At 40.8% G+C, this 15,403-nt stretch overlaps 1 protein-coding gene across 1 annotated transcript in view; it reads right to left on the bottom strand.

Annotated features, from left to right (window-relative positions):
- The window catches only part of plxna2 (plexin A2), a 265,758-nt gene that overhangs the window by 38,539 nt on the left and 211,816 nt on the right, over nucleotides 1–15,403 (bottom strand). The window contains exon 22 of the mRNA XM_061735348.1: nucleotides 14,514–14,782. Within this exon, the coding sequence (XP_061591332.1) occupies nucleotides 14,514–14,782 (269 nt within the window). The remainder of the gene's footprint in view (nucleotides 1–14,513; nucleotides 14,783–15,403) is intronic.

Below are 15,403 nucleotides of genomic sequence, written 5' to 3'. Positions count from 1 at the left end.
GGTAAAATATCGCCCATTCCTACTGGCTGCACACGCTAAGCACCAGATAACATGTGCAGATTTACATGGCAATACAAAAAAAAAGAGAGCGTCTCAATGTAGCAGTAAATGAGTGTGATTACTCTGGTGGATATGATGGAAGGGCTTTGCAGCTCGGTGATGAACCCCCGGATTAGCAGGAATGGAAGCAGCCAGGTATTAATGGCAACTAGCAGGCTTCCGTCTCCTCAATAATGCCGTGGATGATTACACCTGCCCCGGCTCTGTGTGGACCTAAAGGAGATTAGGACTATTATGGAGATAACGGCGTTGAGTCGTGTTTAAGCGGTATGAAGCACGGGGGTGGGGGGGGTTAAGGACGTGGCACAATCGCCACGAGGATTGTCTGAGCCACCGACACCAGGAAACGTCTCAGTCATCCTTTGTTTCTCATTACGCCGGGGACGGCGTGAGAGTATTTCCGCAGGTTTGAGTGATGTGCGGCTAAACTGGGAGGATGTCTGTCCCCGGTGAGGGGATCTGAAGGCCGGCCCAGCGGTGGGGTGGAGAGCTGGGTGGCCGCCTGTTTGAAGTGGGATGTTTCCTCGGGAGGGAGACGAGTGGATTTTTCCCCAGTTTCACACACACACATGACGATGATGTTGCAGGGCTGAGAGAGCGAGGAGGGTATGCACGCTCTTCTGCATGTGTGTGAATGTCACCTCTCCAGTAGGGTGCACACAAGCTCTTTGATTCTCCTCCGTCTCATCCAACCTATATGAACAAGTCAAAACTATGACTAAATATCGTCATTAACATTATCCTTTATCATCTGAGGAAAACACGATGGAAAACGATAATGCTGGTCATGTGACGATAATGATAATTAAATATATAATGCAATATTGTAGACGAATAAAAAGAGAGAGAGGGGTTAATGGGAGAGCGGTGCGCGCGTCTCTCACTGTCAAAAGGTTCTGACAGAAATCTTGGCAATTATTTTTCAGTTGCCTGCTCGCTTATTGAGTGCAAGCCCCAAACTCCCAAACTATTTCTCGCTCTACATCAGCACCCAGGTGGGCTTGTGTTTACCCTCGCCATAAGTTTCAGAAGACAATATTTACTTCACTTTTGTCAGGATTGACTGGCCCATGCAATTAGTTATCAAATGGATTGTAAAGTTGCTTTTGTCAACGAAGATTAAAACTAAATATCGTCGTTAACGAACCTTTATCACCTGAGGAAAACGAGATGAGACGCAACGAAAATGCTGGTCATGTGACGATAATGATAATTAAATAAATAATGCAATATCGTAGACGAATGAAAACGAGACGAGACGCAACGAAACTGCTGCTAAAATGTGTCTTCATGTTCGTTGACCAAAACGAGACGAAATGTTCCACCAAAGATTGTTAATGTCCATGTTTTCAGTAGTTTCTCTGGTTTAGTTCTGCTGCTGGGTGACCCCAGTCGCTGCAGCGTGGAATCAGATCCAGAAGATGCAGCTGCAGAGTTAGAGGCTGATGCCGTTAACGCAGAGCTCTAGGTTCACGTACATTAAAAACAAAGTTACAGAGAGAAACGCGGGGATCTGCTCTGGGGCTGGAGAAGAAGAAGAAGAACCATCTTTGGATACACTTTCCTACGTAGACGTGGAAAAGAAAACCCAATGTGTCGAAGAGTCTTCTGTATCTGGAATGAATGTATTTTTTACTCTATAAGGTAACAATAGTATAATAATAAGATAACCTTGTTTGAATTGTAAAATGGGTTTGGCTAAATACAATCTTTCAGACTAAAATGTCATCAGTTTTTCGTCGACTAAAACTAGACTAAAATGGTCCTGGACCATTCTGACTAAAATAAGACTAAAATGCTCAGACTTTTAGTCGACTGAAACTTGACACGACTAAAAGGAGTGTTAATGTGACTTAAACTCATAAAAACTAAAATGATAGCTTGACCCAAAGACTAGACTAAAACTAAAATTGAAACAGGCTGACAGAAACAACACTAAAGCTGGTCATACACTATGCGATATTTTAAATGGTTTGATTCAGCTCCATCTCAAACTGCACGACTAGATCGCTGAGTTCAAAAGTTCACAGCCCATGATTTATGGTCTCATTCTGTATGACCCGATGCTCTGATACGACCCGTCTGCTCACACTATACGATCATAATCCTCCCGTCGGACTTCTGTTACTGGAACTGCAACGTCAAAAAGAAGTGGAAGAGGAGGAACCCGGAAGTGGGAGACACCGAAGATGCTCAGCAAAAACAAACGCGCTGCTTTAAACCTGAATTATGGTTCCGCGTTAAATCAACGGCGTAGCCTACGGCGTTGGTGTAACGCAGAACCATAAATCAGCCTTTAGCAATTTGTGCCATTCTGTGTGGCGATAAATGAAAAAAGATTAGACAACGCCGTGATTGGACAAGGAATTGGCTGGGCAGACGTGGGAAATGTGGTCTTTTTTTCTGCTATTAAAACATGATTTGTAATGTGAATTTGCAACACTTTAAACTACAAATAATAGTTTTTGACGTGACATCAGAGATTGCGCATGCTCTCTGTGAAAGGATGAGGCAAATCGGGTTGTAGCTGCTTCAACTGTGATTCCTTCACGAGGAGAGACCAAGATTTCAAACACGCTTGATTTTCTTGCGAAAACACAGTTCGTGACCGGGAGCTCGTCGTGAGGTGTTAATCTCTCGTCGTGAGGTGTTAATCTCTCGTCGTGAGGTGTTAATCTCTCGTCGTGAGGTGTTAATCTCTCGTCGTGAGGTGTTAATCTCTCGTTGTTACCTCACGTATACTGCACGAGGCACGACCAACGATTGGGTCGAAATCCGGACCGATCCAAAAAATAGTCGCACGACTGGAAAATCGGTTCAAAACGAGCCGACAATCGCACAGTGTCTGCCCGGTTTTACGTGCAGGTATATGAGGATGAGGAAGGAAAAATATACACACACATAATGTTGAAAAGGTCAACCCTCTTATGCCTCACAGTAGGAAGTATCACGCTGAAAACATCTGAAGCAGCCACGGGCGCCGGCGCTGAACAAGCTCCAGATATATGTGAATCCTTTTGGACAATGCCCCAAATCCCTCTGTAATTGCCCTCCTTCGTCTACAAGACTTTACAATTTACCTCCCCCCAAATGCTTACCGTGCCCCTTCCTGCTTGTATGAGATGTGAGTGTGTTAGAAGTTAATGGAACCTATTAAGCATTTTAATAAGCTGAGCAAGTCCCGAAGAAGGAAGTCAAATAAAGCCTTTTGTGTGGGGGGCTATGCTGACTCCCCTTTAATATCGCTCCTCTTGAAAGTCGGCAGGGAGAAGCACTTTGTTCTCCTCCTTCTCTGTTCTTTCTTGCCCTCCTCCTCAGCTGCCTCCACTTCCTTCTTTCTGCTAATTGAGTTTCATTAATGAACATCAGGATTTCATTATCCCACATAGTGTTTAAGAGGGGCCCCGTCTCTGGTCTCCTAATGGTAGCTTAGGGTGGAGGAGGATGGGGGGGGGAAACGGGGTTTCTAAATTAGCAGCCAGTGAAATGTCTTTCAATGAAACTAATGCCAAACACAATGCGTGCGCTCTTAATAATGCTGTACTCCATCGCTCTGCATGGGCGGAAATCTCATTACCAAAATGCTGAGAAGAAAAATAATACAGAATTAAAGACTCCCAAGGTGATAGAAGCAATGTTCTGTGATTCCATTAAAAGAACATTATGAAGAAGATAAAGAAACTGGGTAAAGTGAGTGACAAAAGTTAAGAAGAAGATGGAGAGGATGGAGAATAGATGTTAATGTGAGAGGAAACGGCTCCTTGGATGTTGAGGCGGAGAGTGGGCTGGTGAACTGCTGAACTGGTCATCCCACTCTTGAAACACGTGTTTACCGAGGGCCTGGATCTTTTGAGACTTTTTATCTACAGTTACATCACAAAGTGAGCAATTAAGACGCATTTCTGCAAAATTAGAAAATGCCTATTTGTCTCTTCTCCAATTATCACCTTACATGAGCCAGCAAGTAAAATACATAAACCAGAGAGCAGAAGAAGCCTAAGCAGCTTGATGGATTCATCTGTGATTTCAGTGTTAATAGATCAGTATTTGTAGCCGCTGTCAATCCAGCCAGATCTTGGGTTTCAAGAGTTTTTTTTGTCATTTCCTGTGATATTTCTATAATTCTCTTGCACAACTTCACAAACAAGATGGAATCAAAAATGCCCCCTGGAGAGCTACAGAGATGCGTCAGATTAGAGGACTAGTTTTAAGTGCACACCATCAGTGTCATCACTCCTGCACGCTCCACCCTGGCTGCACACGCTAAGCACCAGATAACATGTGCAGATTTACATGGCAATACGAAAAAGAAGAGAGCGTCTCAATGTAGCAGTAAATGAGTGTGATTACTCTGCTGGATATGATGGAAGGGCTTTGCAGCTCGGTGATGAACCCCTGGATAAAGTGAGTGACAAAAGTTAAGAAGAAGATGGAGAGGATGGAGAATAGATGTTAATGTGAGAGGAAACGGCTCCTTGGATGTTGAGGCGGAGAGTGGGCTGGTGAACTACTGAACTGGTCATCCCACTCTTGAGAAAAACGTGTTTACCGAGGGCCTGGATCTGTTGAGACTTTTTATCTACAGTTACATCACAAAGCATTTCTGCAAAATTAGAAAAATGCCTATTTGTCTCTTCTCCAATTATCACCTTACATGAGCCAGCGAGTAAAATACATAAACCAGATTGTGATTTCTGTGATTTCAGTGTTAAGACATCAGTATTTGTAGCCGCTGTCAATCCAGCTAGATCTTGGATTTCAAGAGTTTTTTTTGTCATTTCCTGTGATATTTCTATAATTCCATACTACTTACATGTTTCTCTATTTTACTTCTCCTGCTTTTCTTCTCTCCCTGCTTTGTGTCTTTCTGATGCAACGATCTTATGTTCTTGGCGTTCACACCTGTCCGTTACTAGCCGTCACACACATCATTATACCCTCATCTTTATTCATTCATTGCAAGACTGCCTTAGTGTACTTTCACACCTCGGATGCTTGGTTTGATCAGACAGCCACTTGTCCCACGTTTCCTCTGCTGTATCTTTTGGCTCGTTGACGGTTGCCATGCCAACAGGAATGCCAAAAGAAGCTGGCTAACTGAAGTAAGTGTATGATTTTCTTCTTTGGTGTAAACCAAAAGAAGCAAACTTTAAATGCATCCTCGGTTCCGTTTGTGTGCCCTTTGTCATTGATTTTTATCCTTTTTCTGCCAATGTTGTCATGGGTTCGGGATTATCCGTCTAGTTCGACTGATTTGAGGTTTAGTCTCGGCGCCGGCTCAGCAACCTACATTTTGGACCTTTAGACCAATTTTAGCTCTGATCATTGCATTTGAGTCCCTTCTTGATCTCAGTGCATGACAAAAGGTAAAGAAAGACACTTTACAGGCTATTACAACTAATTAACTGCACTGAAAAGATATTAAGAAATAAATGAAACCAAACTGAAGAGACACAGACTTCCATGTCTGGGATGAACAAATGAACTAATGACGGCTGCAGACTAGACTAGTGAAAACAAACAGCCAGTATGTTTAGCAGGTTGAGAAAAGGGCTTATTTTACCAGTTATTATCCAAGGTAATTAAAAAAAAAAGAAAGAAAAAGTCATCTCATTCATGTCTCTAAATTTAAACCTCACCAGAAAAAACTGTAGCTGCGTTTTGTGGAAACTCATTATTTGATAAACTTGTTTCAAGTACCTAATTTTTCCCACAATGCCTCAACTTTTCATCCCCACCTTTTTGTGGTGTGGCTTGTTTTTGGTTCCTTTATCCATTGTTGTATTGTTGTATCCGCAGCCATGTTCCATCTGTTTTAAAGGCTGCTCTCGGGTGTCAGGCTGACTGAAAGAAGTGGGATGAAAGTTACTGTGACAAACCGACGTGAGCCACAGGGAACCGGGGTGGATGTGTGAACGTAGAGTGAGGACCGCGTATTCAAAGGTTCGCCCACCTCATCCTTGTTTTTTAAGATGTTCCAGCAGTAGTGGGATTTATGGACAGTGGCTTTTTAGCAGGAGGATGCAGAGAGAGAGGGGAGGAAGGAACGGACTCCAACCTGGACCGGTTGCACAAGGACTGGACCTGTGCAGCCATGCTCTATGTATCCATGACAACAACCAACTGTTACATATTTTTTGATGGTTACAGCAGGTAGCAAAAAGTAGCTGGTGTTAAAGTTTATTTTTTATTTTCGTTAACAATTAATTTGGCATGTTGACGTTAAATTTGATCTCTGGGGAGGAGCTAACGATGGATGAATGGATTGAGGAGTGCCCGTCTCCGAAAAAAAGACGAGCAAAAGACGACATGCGGAGCTACATCTGGAGAGATGGGACTATTTTTTTCCACAGTGGGGCTATTTTTACTGGATAATATGTATTTCTCATTAATTAAAAACTACATCAGGGGTGTCCAAAGTTGGTCCTTGAGGGCCGGTGTCCCTTAGATGCGTCCCTTTTTTTATCAAACCGTGATACAAGGAGCTTGGTCATCAACAGAACTATCCAGACTTTGATGACAAGGTGGTGACGACCGTTAATTAGAATGATGTGTTGATGCAGGGAAACAACTAAAACATGCAGGACACTGGCCCTCGAGGACCGCCTTTGGACACCCCTGAACTAATAAATTGTGTATTCCTCTTTCATATTTACATTATTGGTAGCCGTTTTATATAGTAATTAAGTAAGTAATAATACATAATTTCGCGTCGGGCCGGAGACGCCCCTCAGCTGTGATATAATGAGCATATACGACGGCCTGCCGTGATGTATTGCTCAAATATTAATATTTAAATTATATTACATATATACTCTGTTAAAAACGTTCTGTGTTTATCTTCATATTTTCGTTTGGCCGTGCATTTTTTTCCCCTGCCATTTTGAGAGTGGATTTTTTTCCCCTCCAAGTTATTTGCGTGACAAATGCAAAATTCAACACGAGCGCGTGCGCGCCCGTATAGTTCAACAGGTTGAGCAGGCGACTTATGTAAACCTTCCCATGTACAGCGACGCAGGTTCGATTCCAGTCGTGGCATATTTTGCCCCCACTTCCTACGTGTCTGTCTTTCACTGCACCTATCAAATAAACTTGCAAGAGCCGCATGACACCGGGCAAAGAGGTTCAATTTTCCAGCCTTGGGTTTGATGAATGGCAGACCGAACAAGAGGCCAGTGAGGAAAGAGAGGGAAGAGAGGGAAAAGAGGGAAGAGAGGGAAGGTGTGGATGAGCAGCAGACAGAAAGAAAGAACAATACCTCTCAAAACCCAAAATGCAAACATCAGGAGGAGCTGCATCGATACCACTTGGTGCACCGAAGTGTGAAATCAAATGCTTCAATGCTGCTTTCAAGAAGCTTTTAGGAGAATGAAAGTATCTGTGACCTGAAATCTTTCTCTATCAAGACAAAGGAAACGGAAAGTATTTGAACTCTGTTTGAAGAGACATGAATTTTCCTGAAAAACACACCTCAGAGGAACATGAGCGAGCGTGTTTCAAGGAACTCAGCTGTCTGAAGGTATTACCTCCATACTGCAGAAATGTAATTTACTGTACATGAAGCACTTAGTCGATTATAAAAGGGAAGCAAAAGACTGATAAACTCCCCATGGGTGCTCAAATAGAAGCCAGTCAGCCAATGAAATGAGCAATCGTGTTCTCTGCAACTACCACTGAGAAACCTACTAGCTCAAATCAATCTATTTTCTGTTCATTCAGTAATGTTATTATTTTTACATTTGTGAAATGTTACCTCAGCCCATCTAAGTTGCATTCAGGAGTACAGCAGAAAAGTTCCATTTTATTCCAAATGTATGAACATGTCTTGCACATGTAAATAACTACTTCAAGCAAATGAACACCAAAAGCTCAACTTCCTGTCAGCAAAAGCAGCTATTTTAGCAGCTATTGGACTCAGCTGTCCTTTGCAAATTTCCCCTCTGTTGGACTATTAAAGGATTTCTTATCTTATCTTATCTTATCTTAACCCTGCAGACCAGTAATGCAGCCTTTATTGGCTTTGATCAAAAGTCAAACTATGTTTATCAGTAATATTACAGCCAAGTCAGCTATGACTTTTATTTAGCATTAATGTAGAAACTGTAGGCTTATATAACACATTCATTATCACTTCATTATCAATAAATTATAGATAGTGCACCAGTAATTAAATACAAATGCATCGGAGAGTCGTCTCATGTGAGAAAATAATCTATAAAAACGGTTTTCCATAGAATGTAAGAGGCCAGAAGTTTAATGTTAATTAGGGAGGGACTTTGCATAATACATCTATAATGTGCTGCACTTGAAACTTGAACATATATCTGCATGGAACACACAGAGAACATCTGTTGCTTAATCCCGTTAATTGAATAGTTTATTAGTTATACTACTGTTATTGAATCCTAATTTCCTTGTTTTTCCTCAACATTTCTCCTTTGATACTATTTCTCCTCTCTGCTGAGTGTATTGATGGCACAGCGCTCTAACATCCCACTGAAGGCGCAGAGACCGGGGTTCGGTAAATCTGTGAGCTTTGCTGTGCTGGAGGATCAGCATTGTGGCCCTGATGTGTCATAGCTTCTTTATTTCACACCAATATGCCGTATAGTGCCGTGTAATATGCACATATCACAAGGCACCTCCACTCTGAATGGCAGTGTAAAGCGGTACATCCACCCTGTACCCTTTTGTTTTAAACACATACTTCCATCAAACAGAATCAGCATTTATATATCTATGACTGCGTTTACATGCAGTCAATAACCCTTTTAAAACCTGAATATTAGCAATAACCCGGTTTTGCACGGCCATGTAAACACCATTAACCCCTTTGAATAACCCGAATTTGCTCATATTCAGGTTTTTAAAAACCTGAATATGAGCCCTGGGTTACTCCTTTTAAAACCCGAATATTCGACCATGTAAACACCAAACGGTATAATCCCGATCAAACGGAACAGGAATTTGTTTTCTGCGCATGCTCTGTTCACAAGGAATCCTGGTCTATTGAGTCCAGGAAGTTCTTATAAACACGGAGAAACGCAAGAACACGCCACACTTTTGGAGTGAGGAGGAGACTAATCACTTCATAAATGTAATGAAGGATATTAACATTTTGGCATTTGTAGACGGTAGAAAGTACCGGGATAGCGAGATTTACAAGAAGGTGAGGGAAAAGTTGCCCGGAGCAGCATTTGTTTTGAATTTGGATACAGGAAGAAGAAGCAGAAATGACGGGAATTACGTCATGACGTTCTCCGAGCATTGCTGGTTTGATCCAGATATCCCAAATGATTAATTACCATGTAAACAGGGATAACCCTGTTTGCTCACGCATGGAAACAGATTATTCCGAATGTTTTAGTAAGCGGAATATTAGCAATAACCCGAATTTTGACTGCATGTAAACGTAGTCAACACTGGCAAGTGTTAGCAGGAGAGGCCCCGGACTATTTTCCCTTTTACGTCTATTAACAGTAGTATGCACAACATTGTTATTCCTCTTGTATAAAGATGGCAGCGACCCGACAGAGATACCCTTTTTAAGCCCTTTTTAGACCCTTTTTGTACACATGCAAAGGTGCACTTACCTCCGCTTGTCTACAGAGACCCTGTGACATTTGGGAGTCTTGTCAGAAGCTCTAAATAATAATTTATTTTGGTGTGAGTCTATTGGCTTCTATCATCTAATAATAGACTGTTTTATCCGTCCAACGTCCCTCTAACAAATAATCGTGTGGAACATTACAGTAACTTTCTAACATCATAGTCGAAAACAAGTATTCATCTTAACATTAAAAGGCCTATGTGGATAGAGTTACTGAGAAGATATTTACAGTTCAGGTAGAGCATTGGTTTGACTTTACACACACACAGTTACTAGGGGTGTAACGATACACTAATCTCACGATACAGTACAATACACGATATTGAAGTCACGATAACGATACCATACGATATTATAGCAGTATTTTTTTAACAACCTTGAATGAGGAACATATGACTGGAAAAAATTGTCTTTTATTTAAAAGACAGAAAATACAAAACAATGCTGTGCGTTTGCCCTATTGTTACAGTTTGTAATGCTTTATAACTGTAAAACTAAGTTTTAAAGAGAAAGCCAGGCCAACCATTTTCCACAAACTGAACTAAAAGTAAATGTCAGGTTTGCATTATGCATCTTCAGTTTCATACAAGTACAAATATTTTGCCACAAACTGAATAGTTTCTCTCATGTATGATTTTACTTTTTTTCTTTTCCAGAAATGTAACAACTAAAATTAAATAAATAAATACAAGTAAATAAATAAACCACGAAAAGTCCCAAACTCAAAATGCAACATGACTGTTATTTAGCTTATGAAATTTCGTGGCACGATATATTGTTACACCCCTGTATGTATATATATATATATATATATATATATATATATATATATATATATATATATATATATATATATATATATATATATATATATATATATATATATATATATATATATATATATATATATATATATATATATATATATATAAATTAATAAAATAAATATATATGATATATATTATATATTAAAAATACATATATATGCCTTAGGTTTTTACCAACTTGGTATTAACCATTAATATATGAGGACAAAAAAAAAAAATTAAGGCCTGTGTGGAAATCCAGTTCTCTTTAAAAAGGCTTAACATTCCCAGACTTGTTGCCCTCCTGACAAAAGTACCCACTGACGACTGACGCTACGCTCTCTGCTACAACCAAAACCAACTTCAGATTGACTTTCATACTCATGGTAAAATAAACGAGAGGATGACTGCTTGACCTGGAGCTACTCATGCTTACTTTGGAAGTATGACACTTCTACCGCCGCTGGATTCTCATACAGCTGACGATGTTTTATTCATCGCTCCACTAAGCTGGTGCGCCATGTTATGAGTCCTCCGACTGACACGTTTGGACAGCACATGAAGTGACTGTTTACTAGGGCTGGGGATCCATGCAAATGGCAAGAATCAATTCGATTCCAATCCTTTAGATTCAGAATCGATTACCAAGATTTGATTCAATCCGATTCGATTCTGATATTGATTTGGGTTAGTGTTATTATGTTTTTTGAGCTGTTGCATGAATTATATGACTGTGTAGTTCTGCAACATATTAATATCATTATTATATTGAGATTCAACAGCAAGTATTGGCAACTAATGATGGCTCCCAGAATGCTGATAGAACTGCTTTTAGAAACATCGTGGGTCAGAATTACCAAACAGATCCGGGGCAGCAAACAAAGACGTATGAAATCGGTTTTATTTTTTCCCAGATTCCGTTTTAATTTTTTCCATTTTCGGTGTATTTCGGTTTTTAATTTTGGAAAACTTGGTTTTTAGCATTTTATTCAAATGTAACCCAAAGACAGTATATAAAGTAATGAAATATAGACAATTTATGCAATTATAATTGAGAACTTTAATGTTTTCATACCTTTAAACATATTTAAAGGCAAAAACATGGCACCAGTTATTCTCGTGTCCAACAAAACATTCCTTTTTTGGGTATAAACAAAAAAATACCAAAAGTTGTAATGTAATGGTGAAAAAAAAATTGATCTAGACATACAAATAGATTTTTAGGAATCAATATGACAATCGATTTAGAATCGGAAAATCGATTTTTTCAACACAGCCTGAGTACTGTTTACATGTTAATAATCAATACCAACCAGAAAGCAGAGGGGAGTCTTGGCGGGAATAGCAGCGAGCATTTCGCCAGGCTGTTAAACGTAACACAGCGTACTCAAATATGGAAAGCCCATAACAAAAAAAAGGCAACTGCACTAGAAAATGGCAATAAAGCACAGCTAAGCGGCGTCATTCTACAGCCTGCACAAACAACAGAACTGCTAGAAGAGATGTTAAATCTGAGTATCATCACACAGAGTCAGCTGGCTGGCTCCACTGTTGTTGGCTTTTCTCTAAATAAGCGATGAAGACGGCAACAACAACACAGAGCCATGTCAAATTGTTAATCCTTTAAATTCCTCACAAAAATGGGGAGTGCATGGTAAAAACTGGAGGATATTTCCCCCTTCCAGGCTGCAACTGCGAGGACCTGAGGATTATGTACCACTGTGTTCTTAATGAGCCACAATAATGAAAACTCAGCGGTGAGAAGAGGAAGACGGGGGGCGGGGGGTGCCGGCTGTTGGAAAAAAATCAACAACTTAATCCAGGTCAGTCTTAAGCTGCGTTGCCTTTATCCTTTTGTCTATGTGCATGTCTTCATTTGTCTGGTATGGAACATGTATCTGACGACTGACGGGAGCTTTTAAATGGAGATACTAAAGGAACAACGACGTCAGACAAAAGGTATTGTTTTGAAGCAAAGCAGCAACATGATTCAGCTGTCTGAGGTTATTACTCATCCAACCAACATCAGACACGGCATTTAAGCAAGACCCTACTGTACACACATATGTTGAGCTAACTGTTAATTGTCTATCCTTTAACCGGTTTTTATATGTTGACAGCCAAGAGAGGCAGTAGAAGGCACTTAGGCATACACTTGCTACGTCTTTAAACTTTTAATACAGAACGTAAACTCCCCAGGAAAACAATGCATTCTGCAAAGACAAAAGTTCAGTTAAGCCACATGTGAATGTTTAATGAGGAGCCTGAGCTCGGATCGTAAGCGACTCCGACATTAAGAGAGAGCAGTGGGAGAAACGGAGCAATCGAGAGGAGGAGGAGAATTCAGATGTCTCTTCTGGCGTGAATGGGGCACGTCGTTTATCTGGGGAAACTGGAAATGCACTGTAGCACCTATTACAGGACTTATTCTGCAAACTGTCTCTTCCCAGGAAAATCTGAATGAGTTAACTAGTTATCACCAAAGAAAAGGGGAAGGAACACGCAGCTCTAAATCAATCCCCATCTTTCTGTCAATATGCATCAACATGCTCCTGCAGCACTGCTCTTCTGCACAGGATTTTAAAAGACAACTGTGTTCTGGTGTGTGTATAACTAACCGCTGGGGAGTTACGACTGCATATACGCAGAACACAATGAGGTCGCATATTCATTTTTTAAAAATAAATTAAACATTAGAAACAGTGCTACTGGAATATTACTATTGATTGTTAAAGCAGATGCCATTTCTTGACTGGCAGTCTGAGTTTACTGGAAACCCACAAACACACAAAGCAGTATGTGCTTTAGACTCACACAAACTGTCTGCCATCAGAACTCTACACCAACGGGCTGAGAATATTCCCACTAAGAAAGAAGAAAAGGAAAAGGAGCGCAGGCACATCGAGACGGCAGTTCAAACCTGTGGATGTCCAAACTGGGCTTTTGTCTAGAAACACAGGTGCATAGATCTTGTCATCCCACACGAGAAATGTCAAAGGATCTTCTCCAGACACAACATATCCGTCCACTTCCAAACCAACACCAACGTCAGACAAGAGCTGGTTCAGCCTCAGGACAAACCCCCCAACAGAAACTGGGAAACACAACACACACATGGCAGGACGGGATGCCCGGCCTATCAGGCCGACATTCAGCATCCGTCTGCATCTCAAGGATGAGGGAAATTTTTCTGAGGACAATAGTGTCGGTGTTTTGGACAAGAGTAGATGATGGTTTGAAATGGAAGGAAAAGAAGCCACATCTCTCAAATGGGGGAAAAACAGGACTAAGTGGAAGTATTACAGAGGTTTTTGTTAGCTTTTTTGTGTCATGCTTACTGTAGCATGTCATTTTTACGGAAGAGTATTAGGGCCAGGCAGGAGAAAAATAAAAATGATATTTCAGAGGAAGAAGATTTTTTTTTCATTATGCACTTCGAGAAAAAAGTCGAAATGTCGAGAAAAAAGTCAAAATGTTGAAAAAAAGTCAAAATTTGGTTCAGAATACAAGTATTGGCTTTACGATATTGATTTGAAACATACGCACGCAGATATCACACATATGCAGTTTCATAACTTCAGAAACATCTCCTTAACGTTCCACTCCAAGGATGTAAGTTAGTTAGTTAGTTAGTTACAGCTGCTGCTGCAGAGATGTCAGTTGCTCTAATAACTGGATTTTATTCTCCAAATTTCGACTTTATTCACGAAACTTCGACTCTATTCTTGAAATTGTATTTCAACATTAATCTCGACATTTCAACTTTTTTCTCGAAATTATATTTCAACATTAATCTCGACATTTAGACTTTTTTCTGGACATTTTCTTGAAGTGCACAATAAAAAAAAAACTTCCCCTCTCAAATATTTTTTCTCCTGCATGGCCCTAATACTCTTCCGTACATTTTACTCAGAGCCTTTAAAGGTGATGATTACTAACAAATCTAATTATCCAAACATATTAAAGCAGCTATGTAGAAGCATCAGTATCTGCATCAGCCCGTTCGTCCCTGCAGCAGCAGCTCGCTGCCCCGTTACCTGCGCAGCAGCAACTTGGGATGGTTCTTGCTCTCCAGGTTGCGGTCGATCAGGTCGGACAGGAGGTGTTTGAGGACATCGGTGGCGTATTCCAGCCGGCCTTGCAGGGCGGTCATGATGAGCGAGGCCACGTTGCCGCGGTCTCTCATGGAGAAAGAGCGCTGCATTTCCAGCGTTCGGATGAAGGTGAGCAGGAACACTTTGTTGTTGATGAGCTGACCAAACAGCTTCAGGGCCTTCTCCACGTTCTGCTGGCCGTTACCTGAAACCTGCACAGAAGACGCAGTCAGGATAACATGCGTGCGTTGAGGCTAATAGTGTCCAGCAGTGATTTGACCAGTGACGCTCCGAACTCTTCTCAAACTGTTGTCTCTCCTCAACTTTCACTTTGACCTTGTCTCGCACAAACTAAAGATTTTTCCAAAGGCATCAAAACTCCTCACTCATGTTTCACTCCAGGCAGACAGAAACTCTCACTAATGGCGGGTAACTGAGAAGATTCTAATGAATTATTGACTAGGACTCTGTTAAGAAGCTCTGTGAGCCATTTCACTTACATGCCAAATGTCAGACTTTCCAGGAAAGACAATACACATAACATCTTTTAGCCACTGAAGTACTGATAACTGACTTGTCTTTTTCTAGCGGGGGAGCCTGTCACATGATGTTGATGTGTTGAACAACTGTTAACTGTTTTATTGCTGCACACAAATTCTATATCCATTGCTTTGGACAATTTCATTACTCGTACTTTCATCCACTGGACACTGTTTACATTCCTCATGATATCATATTTTTTCCTAATGCTACAATTGATCCCACGAAGAGCAAAAAGTGTAAACCGACCAGTTTTTTTTCCCTGAGTGGAGGAACCCACCCTCCTGCTTGAG

Source organism: Cololabis saira, chromosome 12, assembly GCF_033807715.1.
Source record: "Cololabis saira isolate AMF1-May2022 chromosome 12, fColSai1.1, whole genome shotgun sequence".
Taxonomy (NCBI): Eukaryota; Metazoa; Chordata; class Actinopteri; order Beloniformes; family Belonidae; genus Cololabis; species Cololabis saira.
This window is presented reverse-complemented; position numbering and strand designations above follow the sequence as displayed.